We start from the raw sequence: 21239 nt of genomic DNA on the forward strand, positions 1-21239 counted from the left end.
TTTCGTTATTCGTCTTTGCGAGATTTCTGAAATTTTATATTTTGAAAATCTTGGGTGGTAACTACCCCCAGTACCCCCCTCATTTCTACGCCCTTGTCCTTAGAGAAGTATAGATATAGATACCTATAAACTACAAGCTTCAAAAGCGTTCATCTTACGAAATTGATCATTTCTGAAGGACTGCAAATGAAAGGTTTTCAACGATTTAATTACCCATCTATGAGTCCAGTTTGCCCTATTATTTTACATTTTTGGAAAGATTGACATATTTCCTGGGATGATCGTGTAAAATTTGTTCGATTCGAAAATAAAAATTCCATGAAAATTATTCTTAACATTTTTCCAAGCTGTATAAATGAATAGTCGAATACATAAATTCCTTCATGACGAAAAACCATCAATTGATTAAATATTCTCGAGTTCCCTTAGTTTAATATAATCGATACGGGGGAAGAACTATGCTATAATACAGGCATCATAGACTTTTATTTAGCTGCTAATACCGAAAGAGGGCTCTGCCATCGGGGGTGATATTAGGTTCAAGCTTTAAGGGTTATTGAACGCAGATAATGGTGGAAAGCGGCGGAAATATGACAGTCGTGTGTGTAGAGTTTGCGCTATGTTGTTGATAGTGCGGCTCATTTAATGGATGAATATTAATTTTATTATAGCTAGACGGTCTACATCAACAGTTAATTGAAATGAGAAATAAAGGATCATCAAATGACCATGTACAGAGAGGAAGAGCGTAGGTGAAAATCCGGAGCTCCGCTCCGGCTTACTTTAGTGACTTGTGCTTGTAAATGGAGCTGACGTTCATCATAGTGCGGCATCCGGCAATGTTATATTCGAAAAAACTTTCGTTTTGGACCATTTTGGTCCTGATGTTTTTTAAAGATACTTGTAGAACTCATGAAATGGATGACTTCAATAAAATCCAGTTTGAAGCTGCCTTTCAAGGTACGTACAGACATGGATAATCTCGAATTAAAAATTGATGGAACTCCGAATCCATTTAATATTTTGGAAGTAGGTCTTACCTTACAAATGAGATGAAAACTGATGTCATATTAATTATATGAATTCAATGTTGAGAAATATGGCTTCAGAGTTTTCTTTTGCAAAGGCCGAAATAATATGAAAGAAGAAATTCATTAATCATTTTCACACTTGTTGCCAAAGTGAAAAGTAGGTGATTGCTACAAATAAAACACTGCAATAAGGGTTTGAAAATAATATCTCTATGAAGATTTCACATAATACAATGCTCCAGACAATATGATTCCATGCAATTTGAACTGGATTTCAAATTTAATTGATTAAACATTCTCGGACATTTTGAGTTCATGAAGTTCCGACAGAAAACTATGCAGAACCAAAAAAAAAACAGAATTAATTAGGGTCACGAAAAATTAGTTCACCATATTAATTTCACCGAGGCCATACGACAATTTTCGAATTGGGCCGAAGTTGAAAGCTCATATTTGAGGTATATCAATTAATTTTAATTGTCATTTTCATTTTTATTACGACGTTATTACTAGAAGGATCATGTTATGAAGGTATTATGAGCACCTTCTCTAGATAATATGAATTTCAAAAATAGAGTCGACGTGTATTTTTTAATGAAAATTTGTTCAAACCGAGAAGCTATAGTGTTGCTATCTTCGAGTTGAAGTTAAGAAGAACTCTAGTTTAAGTTTTCCGATCTTAAATAAGATCGAATGCTCTTTAGCCATATAGATTAATCACAAATTTAATAGTAGCAAGAAGTATTGTGTGTAGAAACAAAGAAGGACTACTTAGATAATATGAGCTAGAGAGGTTTTAATCGTTAACTAAAAACCCGTTAAAAAACCTTTTGTATGACGACGTTTGTTCGAATTAAATTGGTAGAAAGCAATTACCTACAATGTTAAAATAAAATTTGATTCCATCAAACGCTATTTGTTAGTGCAACAAAATTGACCCATATTGGGCATGTTTCAATGTTTGATATTGAAGAAAATATCGAGAAAATCAAGTTCACGAAGATATCGAGACAATTTATGGTTTCTAGAGAACTAGTTACCTACGAACACCAGTAACTAAAATTACAATGGTTTTGATAAGTTAGGTATAAAATATGAAAAAAAATAAAGGCGAGGATTACAAGGAGTAGGTATAGCATTGAGACAGAATGGAACTCTACAGCAGAAAGAAAACAATTCCAATCTACTCCACTTTAACGAAAAACATGTTATGTTGCTCTGAAGCAATCAGATCATTAATATGGGAAAATAATGGTGTATGTAATTTATGAAATACCTATATCTAGATTCGAATGTTGTAGGAATTAGTAAAAAGCATAGAAATAATCAGATTGACGGAAGGACACTGCTCTTTATAGAAAGCTCAATTTTTTTGTGCTCATCAACAGTTGAAACCATTGAACTATTGAGACTCTTAGATAAAAAAAAAGGTTATTGACCATTTTCTATTATTTATATTGATACAAACTACTATATGTTATATATTTTTGAAATCAGGGAAAATTAAGCTTTAAAAAATGGCACAGAAATCTAGTGTTCTCATTTGAAAAAATATAACTTTGGGTCATAGCTTCGTAATTAAAACCTCTCTTTTGAAGACTAGCACGCCACTAGTTTCTACGTGAAAAAGTGCCTCTGTAATATTTTAATTTCAGAGGTCTTTCATCAGTATTAGCGGTTAGTGTTTTTCGATATCGCCATTTTTCCAATTTTCGCTTATAACTTGAAAACAAAAGAGGGTGCCAAAAATGAATACTGGTCTTGTTAGTTTCTCAGAAAAAGACAACGAGAATGGAGAATCAGATTTTGTCAATCTCCTCTGGTTTAAAAGTTGTCGTGCTAAAACATCGAAATTTGCCCACCCTGTACATATATCATTTTGAGGGACTGAGTATGATGGAAAATATTTCAATATGACAGATTATAATCAACATTTCTCAAAAGGCAAAGGAGGGTCAAAACAGTACGTAGTGAGTAGGTAAAGGACCCAATAATAATATGAAACAACGAAAGTGAATATGTTCCATAAGATTGTTCCGAGAACTTATTGAGGAAAGAACGTACCTAGTAGAAATCTGAATATGACAGATAGTTTTATCGCTAAATCTATTTTGAAATATATATATAACTGTGAAGGGGGTACAAGAATGTAACTTAGAATTGTATATAAAGTTGCTATACACTAGAACTTCGAATAGAACTCGACGTAAAAAATAATAAAATTATCAAAAAATTTCTTAAACCGCGCTAATTCGGTGAAGATTGGGGGCCAAAGTAGGTGTAAGTGTTGTTTTATATTTAATAGGCCATAGTATAGTTAGTTGTTCTCTAATTATTTATAATGAACTTCCGCCAAGTAAGGAGTGAATCCATATTATATGTAAATACCTATTCAACTTCAACTATTTACACATACAACATCTCCCCTTTTACTAAATACATTACCATAAATAAATTATAATAATAATTGTAACTTTTCAATTATTGAAAACTCTACCAATATTAGCAAATACATTACAAAATCTCCATATTCACTCAGCAGTCTCTCGACCCTACTGCTTTTCATTTCACATTTCTGATAAACTTTAGTTTCAGTACCTACTTGACTCCGATTCAGGTATATCCAAGGCAATTTCAATCTGTTTGGGTATTACGATTTCATTTTTATTACCTCTAATAAATGAACTATTTCTTCTGTATTGATTGTCATTTGTATCAACTACTTTATTAGATCTGGTTTGTTTCAACTTTATCATTTCACCTCCCTGTAATGTAGATCAACTTCGAATATCCATGTCAGTTGTGATATCTCCACAAGGTAGACAATTGAAATTCATTTATTTTCTTTGTATTTTGAATGATCCCCTTGTTATTCTTTACACATATTATCTACATTCATAAGAAATGAATGGCATATTACCCGCTATGATTTCCAAAGGAAATCCATGAACAGCAAATATAGACGATATAAATGCTTTATTGATATCCACCCCCGTGTTGTAATGTCTATGTTTTCTTTGGTTTATTAGTGGTGTAGTCATTTTGTAGAGTAGTTGTTTTTGATTAGTCGTTCTTTCAGTTATTCTTAAGTTAAGTACTTTTGGTCTTAACTTCGGTGATGTACCTACCTTCGAACCGTCTTTCAATGCATGATAGGAAGACATCCCTGATGAATATACATACAAATTGGATTTACGGATGCCAGTCTCAATATTTGGCATATTAATAACTTAAGATGAAATACTGTCAAAACCTTGAAAACTAAAATTAAAAATGAGGAATTTTCAGTGAAAATTAGTAGGAAGCTTTAATTTTGAGCTGCAACTGAAATATTCACTTTTTATGAACCTTTGATGTTTAGATCTGAAATTCAATAAAGATGAATTTATGTTGGAAAAATCAAACAGAGGTTAATAAAGGAATAAATATAATCTATTGGTCCTCTTAGACATAACAATTTTATGTATAGGACACGTCATATTTAATCAATTAACAAAGAATTTTTTAAATTATCATACAACTCATTCACAGTATATAACATTTTTATATAAGTAATTTCTTGACTGCTTTCTTAAATCTACAAAGAGTGAGAGAGATAAAGAGAGAGATATACTCGTATGGTTAAATAGCTTGATACATCGGGGACATTTCAAACTTAGAAACTTTATGTTAAGTGAAGGATATTATATCCTTGATTCTTGTACTGTGACTATGATTCAAGTAATGTACCTGATTCAATTCCAAATGGCCTACGTTGACAGTATCTGTTTATTTATGGCGTTTCTATTGCTTTGGACTTTTCAAAAGCCCAATTTCATTGGTCTACCAAGCGAGGTGTGGGTACAGTGCCGTGTGGAATAATATTTCTCAAAGTATTAACAATACATAGTTTTGGAATTAAGTAAGCTACTTTCCATAGTAGTTATAAGAAAGCGCCTTTTCAAACTTGGCCAAAGATTTTTTAACAACTCCAGCATCTTCAGCTTCTGTTAAAAGAAAATTTTCTATGGCTGCTCTGACAGTAAGAGAATCCGCAATAGATTAGGCAAAAAATCTATAAAATGCACATGTATTTCAGATCCTGGATGGAAAATGATGTAATCAATGCTTGGAGGTTTCTCAATACTATCAAAAACAATTTTTTTTTAATATCTTTCATTTTGTTATGTTTTATAGAGATTTGACTTGTGTTTCCAATGAAATAGTTGATACTTTTGGTTCTTCTATGCAATAGGTTTCATAAATGAAAGTATTTCTCGCAAGGTTCCTTCTCATTTTTTATTGATGTGCAAACTTCACAATAAAACTGATAAAAATCGAAAAATCAAGTACCTTAATAGGATGTTCTTGATTTTTCAAGTAGGTACTTGAAGAATAAATACTTGACTTAACATTAAACTACTACTTGACTTAAGCTTCATTTGATTTCAATAATGTTTTTCAGTTGAAACAATAGTATCAATAATGTATAGAAGCTATGATAGCTTGATGAAAATGAAAAATTTCGATCTTCATTTATATTTTGAAAACGAAAAGAAATATCGACATGCAGTTTTCAGTTACTATCGTTCCTCGAAAAAGGAATGTACCATTTATTTTCTTAAATTGCTGTTGTTTTGGATAGCAACTCTTGGAATTCATTTAGAGTCAATGATAACCTACATTATTTGAAAGAAATGAGTGAAGATATCTTCATATAGTTCATTAATAACAATGATATCAGAAAAATTATAATGGAAAAAACAAGTGATTCTCTTAATACTTCACCCTAGTCTGTCGGCTAGATAGATCAATGGGTCAGATAGTTCACTTCGAAAGAAAAATTTGTGATAGAGTAGATATGCAGGCTATAATAATGTCAGCGGGTTGCAGGAATTCCTTAAGGATACACCTATTACGAGAATCGAACCCACTTCTGACACTGTAGAGTTGGAGTTTTCTAACCTGGGAGGCTAACACTTGACCAGGCCCGACGAGAGGGCGGTACAGCCGGTACAAATTACCGGGGCCCGGGCTCATGGGGGGCCCGGGCTCGAGCTCCAGCAACAAGAATTTTTTCATTGATATTTATAATTACATAAAAAAATGGAACTGATGAAGATTGTGTGATTCCTTTCAATCTTATAAAACAACAATGTAAACATTCAAGATTGTCCATGCTATTAGATAGCCTACATAGGCAATCTTGAATACATAAATCAGTACAACATTGCCTAAAGTATTGCCCCGCTTCAGCTCTACGCTCTGGTCACGTTCCCGCCCCTATCGTCAATTCAACGTAGATCGTTTCGTTTAGTGAATTTTCGGGGAATCCCTGACCTGATCGATGTTCATTGTCATTGTTGTCAACCGAATTCGTTGCTTGCTATTCTATTAGTGAATATTTCTCCGAGTTCATAATCATATTGATTGGATATTGGATTATCGTTAGTGTGTTTTGTGAAGTACGTTGTTTGGAATAATCTGAATGAAGGTAAGACACATCAGTATTCAGCAAAAGCATAAAGCATACATAAAACGGGTGAGTTTGTTTCAATGAACGTCAGAACTTTATACTTTGACGCGTGCAAATGAACGTCATATTTCCGTACACATAGAAATCTTTGAAGCTGATACCTTTAATACCATTTTCATTACCTTTAGTCCAAAATCCGTCTGTAGTACTGTAGTATTATTGCGCTCTTCGGTTTCTTGCTGAAAACCAAATTTTTATGTTTATTTATAATAAGGAGAATATACCGGATGGTTCAAAAGTCTGGAAACGTTGAAATTATGTCGCGCACAGGTGGAAAATCTGAATTCTGATACTGGGGTCTTCAGTTATTCCCAGTGAGAATAGAATCAGTGTATTCAGCAAAAATTTTACAACCGCATTGGTCGAAACCAAATTTTTTTGTCCATTTTTGGGCCCTATGCAGCGTTTTTTGATCGAAAATCCGGGGGAGTTCATTCAGATGAGGATGCAAAAATTTGTATTTTGATACTGATATATAGTTGAAATCTGTGATATAGACGATATTTCATTAAAAAAAAAAAAAGTGAACGGATTTTGTTCCGAAAAAAAATAGAAAATACAAGCTTCTTTTTTTTTCTTCCCCTAGCAGAAAACCGATGAGTGCAGTAATTCTGCAGCCGGATCTCGTACTACTTCACACTTCATGCTCTACATTTATTTGATTTTGCCAAAAAAATTCATTGTGAGATGGTTGTTTTTCATGCAGTTTGCAGTATAGTATGTATTCGAGTATGTATTACTTAAACAAACCAAAGTGTCCTACTAATTTTAAAATGTGGAACTGAATGAAATGTGAAAAGCGCCTTTTCAGTTAAATAAACTCACCGAAAACGAAGATGGTTGTCTAATAAATATCAATTTATTTTAATAGATGAGTTATCATCATAAATCTGGCTCCCAAAAACGTAAAGAGCAACAGCAGAAGTTGGAGCACATGAGAAAAGGAAGAAGAACTCTTGAAAACCTTGGGTTTACTACCTCAAAAGTAACTCCAGGCATTTCAAAAGTGAATGAAACCTGTGATGAAGTTTCAGAAACCTCCAATATATCATCGCCTGGTCCTGTACCTTCACCTTCAAGCCCCATTTCCAGTAGTTCTGTTGGGTAAAACGATGATCTCCTACGAAGTGGAATCATTTCAAACGCAGTTGAAGTTGATAGCAATCAAGATATAAATATGAATATCGATAGTGGAGTACACTTCGATATAGGAAATTTGAGAAACGTTACTCCCGTCATTATTGAAGAAGCTGTGAGAAAAGGACCTGAACCCATTCCATCACAACTTCCTCCTGATAGCAACGGAATGCCATTTCCCAAATATCTATTAAATTTAAACATGAAAAATGGGGAGGTTGTATCAAGAGACTGGCTAACTTGGAGTTCCTCGAGGCAAGCACTGTTCTGTTTTCCCTGTAGGTTATTCAATAAAGCAACAAGGTCACAACATTCTTCTCGGTTTGTAACTGAATATGGTTGGAGTCCTACAAATTTCTACAGAAAATTGTATAACAGAATTCCTGAACATGAAAATAGTATCGGTCATCGATCATCATACCTAGAGTGGCGGGGTATAGAACAAAATATTTTCAATAAAAAGAATATCGATAACTTAGTATTGAAATCTTTAGAAAAAGAGAAAGAGAAGTGGAAAGAACTATTGCAAAGATTTCTTCAAGTGATTCTATTTTTATCTGAAAGAGGACTAGCATTAAGAGGATCATCTAGTTTGATTGGTAATCCAAACAATGGCAATTTTCTTGGTATATTGGAGTTGCTAGCAAATTATGATACCATATTAGCAGAGCATCCTGAGCATCTAGATGCTGTTAAAGATTCTCAAGAAACTAAGAAACGTATGCAAGTACACTATCTCTCAGCCGAAATTCAAAATGAATTCATTTCACTTTGTGCTGAACATGTTATGGAAAAAATTTTAAACGAGAGAAAGCTGGCGAAATATTTTTCTTTAATCGTCGATGCTACCCCTGATAGTTCTCATGACGAACAAACAACGTTTATATTACGTTATGTCTGGCTGAATGAAGATGGCAAATACCAAGTGTTTGAAAGATTTTTAGAATTCATCAACTGTAATAAAAAAACTGGGGAAGATATAGCAAACATGATTTTAGAAAATTTGAAAAAGCGCAATATTAGCATAGAAGATTGCCGTGGACAAGGATATGACAATGGAAGCAACATGAGCGGACAATATAAAGGCGTGCAGGCAAGGATCCTGGCCCTCAATCCCCTTGCCATATGGTCTCCTTGTGCTTGTCATAGTTTGAACTTATGTGGTGTCCATGCAGCAGAATGTTGTCCCCAGGCTGTTACATTTTTTGGAATAATCCAAAAGCTGTACAATGTATTAAGTGCTAGTCCTTCCAGGTGGGAGATTTTAAAAAATAAAATAGATGTATCCCTGCATTCTCTTTCTACAACTCGCTGGTCAGCTAGAGTAGAAAGTGTCAAACCGGTCTGCAACAAGTTGCCCGGAATAAAGGATGCAATTCTAGAGGTATTTGAGCTCAATTTGACATCAGAAGTGCGAGTTGAATTGAATGGTATTTTATCATATTTGGGATCATTTGAATGTCTCTTAATGGCTTCAACGTGGCTGAAAGTACTTACAGCTATCAACTATAGAAGTGTTATTCTTCAAACGGAATCCATAACTTTGGACATTGGAACCGAAAATTTGAAGTCTTTGCTGGAAGATCTTAATATTATAAGAAATAGTTGGTCGAAAATATTGAATGAATGTAGAGAAGTAGCAAAAAATTTAGAAATGTCAACCGAAATGCCTACGTCCGAGAAGAGGAAACGCAAAAGAAAGCAATTTTTTGACGAAACGAATTCAGAACAGGATTTTTCATCAGAACTTAGTGGGGAGGATTACTTCAGAATAAATGTATTTTATTCAATTCTAGATGCTGTTATTTTGAATATTTCTACAAGATTCCAAGCAATTAAAAATATTGTGCATATGTTCAGTGTCTTATGGAAATTTTTACACTTAGAAGATGCAGACATTGAAGAGAGGGCCACTAATCTCCAAATTCAGTACCACTTAGATACTGATTGTAAATTAACAGAAGAGATCAAGCACCTCAAGGTTATCTTTTCTGCTACTTTTCAAATGAATGATCTTACCCCACTAAATCTTCTGAATGAAATTCACAAATTAAAATTGGATACCTTGTTTCCAAATATTGTGATATCCTTAAGAATATTTTGCACTTTGCCTGTGACTGTAGCCCAAGCTGAAAGGTCTTTCAGCCACCTTTCAAAAATTAAAAATGTTCTTAGATCTACCATGACTCAGGGACGATTGAGTGCTCTAGGCTTATTATCGATCGAGTCAAGAGTAGCTAAAAGATGCGATTTTTCTAAAATTATAGCAAATTTTGCTACTGCAAAATGCCGAAAGGCTCACATAAAATGATTCGTGTTTTTTGTAGCGGTCTTCGAAGTAATTTTTACCTAATTTTTTCAGTATTTAGTGCAGCTGTGTTTCTCAACTCTTTATAGTATATACTTAGTAAGCCAATTCATGTTTCTGGAAGGTTCTAATTCCAATAATTTTACTTGCATAAAGCAGTATAAAGTCCATGTAAGAAAAAATATGATAAACTTTTATTTTTCCTTCCCTAATTTCTTCTACATTAAAAAAATTACAATGTTCAATGATTTTGATTTCAGAAGGCATATATCCTAATCTTATTATACCGATTATACGGTTAAGTAACACCATCGGGGGGCCCGTATTTTTTGTTTGTACCGGGGCCCGCCGAAGCTCTCGACGGCCCTGCACTTGACGAAGGGTCCCAGTCTAGAGCTACGATAGAAGCTGTATGAAATGCAGCTCAAGAATTCTTCCATCACAGCTCTGCGGATCATAGAACACGATCAATGGTCGTCTCCTCCGCGAGACGGAGGAACCCATGAAATATAGCGAATCTACGAAATAAAAATTTAGAGCCGCTACATGAGGTTTGTCAGGGTGTATCTGGAAATGGCGCTGTACATGACAGCATGCGAAAAGTTGCTGACAGAGGGCTTATGCGTCTGTCAAACAAAATGCCACGATTCCACAAATTCAATATTATGAGAAAAATAACACGGAGTTATCTGACTGCTGTAGGTGTTGCGCAAGATCCTCAATCAGCACTCTCTCAAGCAGATCTACCAAGAAGATGCATGAAATGGACAACCTCTATCAATGGAACAAGCATGCTCCTTTAGGCCCGGTGCACACATCCGACTTTTGCAGTTACGACACCGTTGCTGTGTCGTACTTGCGGCCTGTGGTACAAAGAATCAAATGGGAGCATGCACACTACCCGCCGTGCCGTTGCGACGTCGTAACTGCCATCATGCGGTCGTTTTTTGGTAGTATGTCCCTCTAGGCCGCAACTGGGCCGCAGTCGTACAAGCGATCTCTCAGTACACTTTTCTATATTGACCTGTGCACACATACGACTTTTGTCGTGAGTTCGCACAATGGTAGAGAGGGAATTGGATATCTAGTTCTTCATTGAAGAAACTAAAATGAGATGATGTCATTAGAAAAATTTATTGGGTAGTAGTATGTTCTCATCAATTCTTCGAACAACAGGATTTTCAACAATTCATCTCTATTTCTCATGATCGTTGAGTCCGCTGGTAGCCTATATATTTTCTTCCGAACGATTTTATCATTGTCTATAGTTATTGCGAAAGTAATAAAGTGTCTTATTCAAACTCTTATTGATAAAAATTTAAATTCAATTTTTGAAACAGCTAGAGATTTCAAGATCATATGAGTGACAGTTTCGTAGAAATCATGAAAAACTGAAAAAGTTTAAAATTTTTATGATCCAACAAATACTATAATCAAATAAGTCCAGAAAGTATTACATTCACGATGCTGAATGGGAAACTAGTGCGCATTGAATTGATCCAGCTCCGTAACCACGCCGGTGTAGTATGTAGTGTGCATTGAATAGGTACGACACCGCAACGGGTGTCGTAACTGCAAAAGTCGGATGTGTGCACCGTCTGACTTGAAAAATACGCAATGAAATCTTGATACTGAATTTTGAATCACCCTGTGTATACACACAAAATGTCAACCCGACCGCTTTTGTTGTCACGGAACTATTGTCTTTTATTTGTCCAATATTTTTCTTAAACTTCCTCTTGTTGAGATAATAAGATCAGTTTGAAATCTCGTACGAATTTCGAGGTCGGTAATTTATATCTACATCCATAATCTCAACTCTGTCGGCTTGTGGTCACGTAAATATTGGATAATTTTTTTTTGGTCTTCTCCTTGAATTTGAAATTTGAGTAACAACATTCCTTTCTATTTGAATGCATAAAACTATTTAGATCGAAGTGTTCTGAAATGATCAGAAAAACATAATTTCGAATGGCCATATTCACGAAACTCTTTTTTTGGTACGTTTGTTCTAGATTTATCATATTTAAGGTTAGATATATGTAGATTGGACTACGAATTCAGCATTAATCAATTAAAGTTTTTGTTCAGAAGGTTATGCCAATTAATTACTATGAGAAGAGGCACGCTTCAACAACGTTGAGAAGTTGTTGAATTATCGAAATCAGTACTAATTTGTGAACGCTGAACATAATTATTCAGTCAAACAACGACGCAGCCAGAATTTTTTTTTCGGAGGGGGCTGAACCAGTTCGGCCACTCCAACTTGAATGTGATTGGTAGATTTCGTCGTCAAAAATCAGTATATTTTGGTAGATTCGGTTTATTTGAATAATTTTGGTTTGAATCTGGTTTCAGTATAAGATTCAGTTGAAAATTTGACTTTTTTGAATTTTCAAAAATACCGAACTATTAATTGAATAATTTCTATTATTTAGAGAATGAGAACCTAAACATGTTACTATCAGAAACTGTTGATAAGCACAGAAAAATTGAGAATAGAATTCAATCTCATTATTTCTATGCTTTTTACTTATTCCTACAAAATTCGAATCTAGACATATTTTATAAATTTTTATATATCAAAATGAATCCGTAAATATCGAAAAGATCAACATGATTGAAGTGTTATGAGATGGATACATAAGAAGATTATTTTTATAGGTCTCCAGAATGAATACGCACAAGTCCCAATCACTTTCAAATAACGAATTTATTATTAAACTCAACAATTTAATTGGGAAAGGAACTAGGAAGAAATAATACATATATAAAACCTAATAGTGACAACACAATCCATACGATATTCTATATTTTTGAAAATAATAAAATTGAGCTTTCCAAAAATGGCACAGGAATCTAGTGATACCATTTAAAAAACATTACTTTGGGTCATAACTCCGTGATTAAAAATCCTGCTTAAGGTTGTAGACTACTTTGCGCTGAAACTGCAATTCCGCTAGATGGAGCTACCCGAAAATTTTTGGTAGATTTGTACCTGACACACCCATTCAATTTGAAGAACCGCCTTTTTGGTCTACGTCAGTAGATTCTACGTAAAAAACCCTATTTAATGTTTTAAATGCAGAGCTCTATCGTCAGTATTAGCGGAGATATAAATTGTTTTCTATATCGCCATTTTTCCAATTTGCGCTTTTAACTCGAAAACAAAAAAAGGTGGCTAAAAATAAATACTTCTTGTTAGTTTCTCAGAAAAAGAGAATGAGAATGGAGTATCAGATTTTGTCTATATCCTCTGTTTTGAAAGGCGTAGTGCTAAAACATCGAAATTTGTCCACCCTGTACATGTACCTACTGAAAACAAACAGTTCAGAAGAAAACGTCCGAATTTCAAGTGAAAGATTAATGGGGACTTCCGCTAAGAACGTTCAGAAGGAAAATTCAAACTCGAATAAGAGCCATCTGTGAAGTTGATCATTTGAAAATGGATAAATTATTTCGTTCAAAATACTTCCAATTAATTAATGAGGATGTATCAATTGAAAGAAGATTATAAAGAATCTAGTAAAAATCTCCGTCAATCCTTCTATCTTTATGCGCAGCAGAACGTCTTCTATTATTCCAAGGTTGGATAGTTGGATAATATACCTCTAAAATGTCATATGATGAATGGAACGGATACAATGTAGAGGTCGGAAAATTCAATCTTGATAACAGAATCACGATTGAATTTTTCCCTCTAATCTATGGCTCTGTAGCCATCTGTGGCGATACGTGAAAAATTGTTCGTACAAACTTTTGTTTTTTTTTGCGGTAGAATACGAATCTGCAATAAAAGAAGGGTTTCCCATTTCAAATTCCAAAGTTGACTCCTGTGACCCACAAGTGGGAATTAAATGGAAGAGGTTCTGCCATAAGTACACATTCATTTCTAGACCATTAACCTTTTATTCGAAACATTTATCCGTATGATTTTGTTTCTGTCGACAACTTCGTCGTCTTAAGGAAGTATTTTTGCAGGACGTATTCAACCATGATTCTTGATACAAAGAAATAATAATATTTCCTTTTACCATGGTGTCCTACATTAATCTTTTACCTGGTGGCAATAAAATTCGAATTTATGGTTATCTTTAAGATGCAACCTCCAAGAAATTCTTTCTATATTGAAGTTGCCGATCTAAGCAATAAATGATGCCGGGTTAGAAATAATAAACGAAAATTCATTAGAGACATAGTTTTCTTTTTATTGATAAACTTTCTCAGAATTGTTGGAATTTTTGGGGGAAGTTGCAGCTCCGAAGCATCCCCTAGCGTCGCTAGAACAATCAATTACTAACACTAAGAATTAAGAATCTTCGTATTGTAGACAAATTTGAAAATCAATTTTCATACGATACAAGAGTACGAGTATTAAGTAGCGAGCTGTATTTGGTACCACTTTCAAATGGGTAATTTTATACTAGATTCGGCTGCCATCGCAAAAAAAATGAAAAACATTTCAAAATGTCGACCATGTGAATAAGTGAAAAAAGAATTATCATGTTATTCCACAAATACGTCAACATTTCAGTTTTTTTCGCGAAAGAGATTCATTCAACTAATAGATTATTTTTAATTTAAGGAGAGTGCGGACATGGAAGTCCGTGTGAGCAGCTATGCTACGAACTCCATGATGGCATGTATGAATGCGATTGTCGACAAGATTATATACTCAGAGAAGATGGGTACAGCTGTGCTGGTGAGTTCGTTTTTTTTCTGTGCTTTGAGAGATATTTTACATACTTACATAAAAATTGCTGATTTTAGATCAGCTTGGTGTAATTCTTGTTTCTATTATTTTGGATGTGGTAATGAAATTTTTCTTTTTGTGTTTTAATTTTGACAGAAAGTGGAAAAAAAGATTTTTGGATGATACTAATTTTTAGAAAATACCTTCAGATTATTCTTTCCGCTGTTTATTATCATTGATGATTTAGTTTTCTATTAATGATAAATTATCTGCTATGGATTTACTACTTTTTGGACTGTGATGTTATCATTGACATTCGAAAATGTCTACTACTATAGTATAAAGAAAGGATAGTAAGCCAACCGCCGTTTGACGGCAAGGAAATAGTCACCAGGGGTCGCTACTGCAGTTGGATTTCGTGACTACCCAAAGTGGAGAAGTAACTCGATAATAGATGGCGCTAAATCATGAGCTATAAAAAAAAACCTAGAGATATTATTTCATGACGACTGGACCTGATTAGTGATCTCATGATAACTTGTAGCATTGTACTTGTTTATCACAAATACACGCCACTGGCGTAAATGCTTATTACAGAGCAGAAAATATATCAAAATATAGAAATTTTCTGACCACTCTATTTCAAATATTTTAGTTCTTCAAAATATCACCAATTTTTTCAGAGGGCTCCACTTTACGGACCAATTTTTGACAGTAAAATTCGAGTTAAACGTGAGTAGGTACAACTAGATGGCGCTCAGCATCAACAAAATCGAAAAAAGCCCTACACTGGCTTACTATCCTTTCCTTATACTATGCTACTACTATGTCAACAATTCAATTAACTCTCCTCTTGAAACATAAATAAAAGCCCAAAACGTCATATATGTATTGTAGTAAATCGAGAATTCAGGAAAATATTTAAAATATTGCGAAATTATAATCGGCTCCATTTAATACGTAATTGCCGATAATTGTATCAACAAAATGAACTAGTATCACGAACAAGGCTTTTGAAGGTAGCAGTTTGAGAAATGAAATACGCTCTTAAGGGTGTTCAATACCTTGTTCATACCACTGCTATTTCAGTGCTAATTTCAGTGCATTCCAATTCCAAAGTACAGGTCGGATTCATTTCATTTTTTGAGTGAACAATGACGTGATATAGTGAACTTGAAGATCCCGTCTCGATTTCCAAAAAAAAATCGATAGTATTCCGCAAATCGAACTTTGAAATTGAACACTTTCTTTAAATGACTATTCAGCTTCAGAGAGACTTCTCATTTCAAGTAACTCATCCACAAATGTTCAGTGATATTATGTGTTTTGAATTGGTGCAAAAATTTTTTTGAAATTGCTTGATTTGCTCTAATTGTAGATGTTTTTCATATGGAATTATGCTTTTTGGAACGCCTCCCAAAGGTTTACGCCTTTTTGCAACATGAACGCCAATAGAATCTTGGACTGTATTTTATGGCTCGAGATGAATGACACTTTTATGATTTACGAGGGTAGGGTTTCTCTGATTGGCTAAAATTGTGTACATTACTAGTTTATGACAATATTGCACTGAAGAATAGGGAAAGGTAGAAAACTTGTTATGAAATCATTGTTAGAATTAGAAACGATACTGTTCCTAAAATATATATGCTAGCTGATTTTATTCGTAATGATGTCTGGAGAAGTACATTTTGAGCGCTTAGTATCATAAAGAAAATTTCAAAAGTCATAAAGAAATTAAGATGAAAAAAAGGTATCTGGATTTTTGCCGAAATATGGAAAATTATTAATATTTCAGAAATCTGACAAAAAATTCTCAAAAAAAAAAATTTCTTTTGAAAAACTCCCTATTCCCGAAACTCTATCTACAATATTTACGTCACATTGAAAAAAATTTTTACAGGTTGAAGAAGAATCACAACTACTATTTCCAGATTCAGGGCCAATTGAACATATGCAGAAGAGAATATTGTGATTTTATTCTATACTGCGACAACGATTTTCACGTAGAAACCATTAAAAGAGATGAGAATATCTGGAAGAATATTATGGTACCAAAATTGAGAGAATTCTATGAAAATTGTATTCTCCCGGAGATAATAGATGGGAGAATTCCAAGAGGAATGCAAGTTCGCGAGCCAGAATCTTGAACTTATGCTTCAACGCGTAGGGCTTTCCCTCGCTTACCAAAAAAAGTTCTTGAAATTTAAATACACTTATAAAATATTTTTTCTCCGATTGACAACAAATTTCAATTTTGCAGACACATATCAATCAGTAAAGTATTACTTTTCCTGCCTACGCAGCAAAGTAAGTACTTTCATGCTTAGGCATCATCAGAAATGATTAATGGGAAAAAAAAATTTCAAACTACAATTATTATGGACATATACATTTCCATGACAACCAACCATACGAACAATTGCAATTTGTATGAAATTTCATTTCAATTTATCACTACAAAAAAAATTAAAAGATCAATACTTATACATGGCCGAGCGAGTTTATCCGATTTGAAAAAATTATTAAATATTGAACTTAGATGAGCTGAATATATCTGTAAAAACCCCAAGTGTTCCGATAGACAGAACAAAATACAATCTTTTTTTTCTATTCTGTTACTCTTTTCTCATTGCCTTCACTAATTTTTTTACGTGTCAAATGTCAAATAATCATTTTGAATTTCAGTAGAATATCAGAAATTCTCATCCAAATAAACAAACCGACAACAATAACCTAATAAATCACATGTCTTATATTCCTATACCCACTTTTGTGGTCTCCAAAGGCGCATAAAATGAGAACTCAAAAGCTTCTCGAATTTTTCATTCTAGAAATCTCAATATGCACTATTTATGATTTTCTCTGTGAAATCATACACTCAGAGATAATCATATATTTTTTTCTATTATCCATATTCGATATACGTCCATGACAGTGGTTCATTGTCATTTCTGTATTCACAATATTTACAGTAATTATCTTATTTAGTAATATATAACTAAACAAATATAACAAATTTTCCTTCTTTTGAAGAAGTTTTCCAAAGAATTTTGCTTACTCATAATAAGATTGTGATATATAAGGTTGTTACATATAATGGATATTCCTTCTGGGGGGTATATATCCCCCTTATCCCCCCCCCCCTAGGATACGCCACTGTATCTTAACTGAACTGAATTTCTAAAGTTTACAGAAACACAAATTTACTCTTTGCTGGGCTTCATCGAGAGTTGAGATTTTATAAGGGGCAATAAATACCAAACAGGCGGTTCTTCAACTTGAATGGGTGTGCCAGGTACAAATCTACCAAAAATTTTCGGGTAGCTCCATCTAGCGGAATTGCAGTTTCAGCGCAAAGTAGTCTACAACCTTAAGAATGAGAGACCCAATAAAAACAAATAGGCCATAAAATTTTTATTTACCAGATCGGTGAGAAAACAGAGTAAATTGGTGAGTTAATGGTGTTGATGGTTGAGTTCACAAGGCAGTAGGTAACTGAAAGTGACTGAAAAGTAATGAATTATTTCATTCTTGCATTATATTCAATTCAAAATTAAATTTGAAGAAAAATCCTAAACCCTAGAAAAGACAAATTTAAGATCAAGACCTGTCCTGTCCTGACGTGCCGAACCCACTTTCCTGTTTTTTATGGAAAGAGGAATTACTTTATTTTTTATGGCTACAAACCATATTTTGTGAAGTTATCTCCAGAAACAAATGGGTTATACAAAAAAATCTCGATTTTTAGTTTTTTCGAGATAACTCGGCAATCATTTGATATATTTTGGATCTGTTAACACCAACACACTAATTACTAAATAACGCAACTTTTTTTAATTTGAGCCACCCTGTATCTCTAACGGTTTTTTGATATCCCTGTAGTGCCCCTCTAAATAGTTCTAACCCTGTATAATTCAGCATGTGACATATCAATTACTGCAGTTAAGTTAGAGCAGATGCTTTCTAATTCCTCTCTGTAGCACCCTTGAACAAAGGAGATGAGGTCAATACCATCTCAGTCGACCAGCCAATACCAGCAAACAATAAAGAGACTACCGATGGGATAGTTTTCAATGATGACAATCATGAAGAATTCCAAATTCCAACTCGTCGCAAGAAAGAAAAAGAGGAAGACTGATTTCTCGGTCGAACCCAAACCGACACAATTAATTATCCTTCGGAAGAAAGATAACTGGTCGTATATTACCAAATTATTCAAAAGAGTTTCCGATTGAAATCCCGAAGAGTCAAAGCTCTCAACTAGAGGATTTACCCTTCCATGTTCCATACGAACCAAATCTCTGATGAGAAACAACTAGAAGTGAAGTTCAGATGTCAAATGTCAAGAGGATTCAAAATATCAAAGCTACCAAGGAATAAAGGTTGTATTTTGCCATATAAAATAAATCGCCGACGTTGAAACGCTCCGCAGAAGCACCGGACTGGTCATAGGTACAGAAGTTCGGGCACGCTGGAAACAGATGCAATGCACCGAGAAAAAACGTTGTCTGCTGAAGGTCATAATGGAATCACAAAATGTCTAATGGATAAAAAGAGCCCACCGAAATGTGTTAATCGAAATGGGCCCTATCTTGCCAAAAACGAGGGGTGTCCTAACCATCCCTTCAAGAAAAAATCGATGGTTTCCATTTCGAAACGGGCACCTCTCTAAAGCAGCAGGCCAAACCCGTTTCGGTTTTTCAGACGATCGTTCTAAGACCTCGAAGAAGGCAACAAATAAGACAAAGACGCCCAATAAAAATTACCACAAAAAGGCAAGAATTGAAAACGGATTGCTACATTCTAGGCTGTTGTATATTGTTAAAAGATAAAGATATTTTTTGGAAATATTTTATGACCACAGAATATCGAGTAGCATTGAAACGAGAGGGGTTACTTTCCTTTCCAACTTGCACGTGTACATATAACAACAGCTCAATACTAGTTGTAACAATAATATAATGAATAAGTTCAAACAGAAAGTGTTTATAATTATAAATATGATGATCTAGATGCGTTTACGTTTGGAGTAGAGTAGAGGGTAAGTTAAAAAAAAAACCGAAATTCCTAGAGATAGCCGGATGCAGATCAGTAACAAAAAGGAACAGGCATGCGGTGTACGTAGCGCTAGTGTGGCAAACTCATCTCATACCTCAACTAATAGACCTACCGCAGAGATTGGATAGACGAGGAAAAAGGTGAAATAACCATCTTGATCGAGAAGTACATTGTTCATATTCGGCAATAGATCTACCGGATCTCGAGCAAATAGAAGCTAACGCAAATAACTCCGTTCAATTCTGATTCGCTTAATTGAAAGTTGAAGTGAACCCTGAAAAGAAGAAGGCTGTTCTTTTCAGCCGAAGGAGGAAAGATCCCCGGACGGTCGGTAGGAGAATCGAATGAAAGAGCGAGGCCAAGTATCTGGAAGTGATACGTGAAAAAAGTTTACTCGAACGAAGTTCACGAACACTAGCGTACGAACAAACTCTCTCGAACCTCATCTACAGCCCCCACCAGTAGCCCGAACACACAACCGGTACCCGCACTCGCGAGAACAGCTGAAGCTTTACCACTGAGTGGGACGAACTATACGAACCCTACGGGAACTGCGCCACACCACATGGTTGAACTGCTTGTGTATGATGCAGCCACCCCTCAAAGCGGTATAGTTGATGGGTCCAATATCCGCATCCATACCGCCAACCATCATTATGATGTTCAGGTTTTCAAGTCACCATCCTCCCCTAGCACCCATAACGAGCGGAAGTACTTCGATGATCTGATCGGGGTATTGTCCTTCAACCTTCTCTAGGAAGGTGGGAGTGAAGTATGCGGCTTTCTTAACTGCATAAGCCAAGCTCAAAGGCTCTGGACACTTCCAGCTAACTGAAACGTCACATATTATGACGTGCTTATCTTTCGTTAGAAGAAGGTCGGGTTTTAAAAGTTTCCCTTCCCTGTTACTTATCTGGGATCTCTTGTCACCTGCCAGCCATTCTTTATCGTTGTGTTTTTAAGGCGATAAGCAACGTAGTTGGGCTTGGTTATCCTCAACCAGTGCATAAGACTACACCTTTGTAGGGCATGTGAGAGTGACTCACGCTGCATACATCCTGCACGGCAAACGGCTTCTGGTCCTCGGTTGTACGGCAGACCTGCTGTTGGTAAGCAGTTTGACCGCAGCTCTATTGCCCGTACATAGTCCTTCCACACTTGTGGTTCTTAATTGCATTCAGTCCAGTGCCATAGTAAGATTGGTGGAGTTCACCGGCCCTATTATTGTCCTTTATGGCAGTGGTGGTGTTTGGCGGTCTCATCATCCGGTGTATAGATGACCGCATTGCTTACGTGGGTGGGCAGATGTAGTGCTCTCTTTATGCCCCACTTAGTGGCTTCATCTGCTGCCTTCAGAGTCTGTAGATGTAGTCAGGGGTTCTGCAATGAGTGAATGAATCAGATGAAATTTGAATATGTGTAGATTTTGATCAGGTTTAGTGGGGCTCTATAGACTCTATCCACCTGTGCTCTTAAATTGGAGATTGGGCACTC

At 35.0% G+C, this 21239-nt stretch overlaps 1 protein-coding gene across 1 annotated transcript in view; it reads left to right on the forward strand.

Moving 5' to 3' along the window:
• Window positions 1–578: 578 nt before the first annotated feature.
• The window catches only part of LOC123676688 (pikachurin), a 53024-nt gene continuing 32363 nt past the window's right edge, over window positions 579–21239 (forward strand). Inside the window, exons 1-2 of the mRNA XM_045612811.1 lie at window positions 579–960; window positions 14577–14693. Coding sequence (XP_045468767.1) covers window positions 804–960; window positions 14577–14693 — 274 coding nt within the window. The 5' untranslated portion in view covers window positions 579–803. The remainder of the gene's footprint in view (window positions 961–14576; window positions 14694–21239) is intronic.

The sequence above is a fragment of the Harmonia axyridis genome, chromosome 1 (assembly GCF_914767665.1).
Source record: "Harmonia axyridis chromosome 1, icHarAxyr1.1, whole genome shotgun sequence".
Taxonomy (NCBI): Eukaryota; Metazoa; Arthropoda; class Insecta; order Coleoptera; family Coccinellidae; genus Harmonia; species Harmonia axyridis.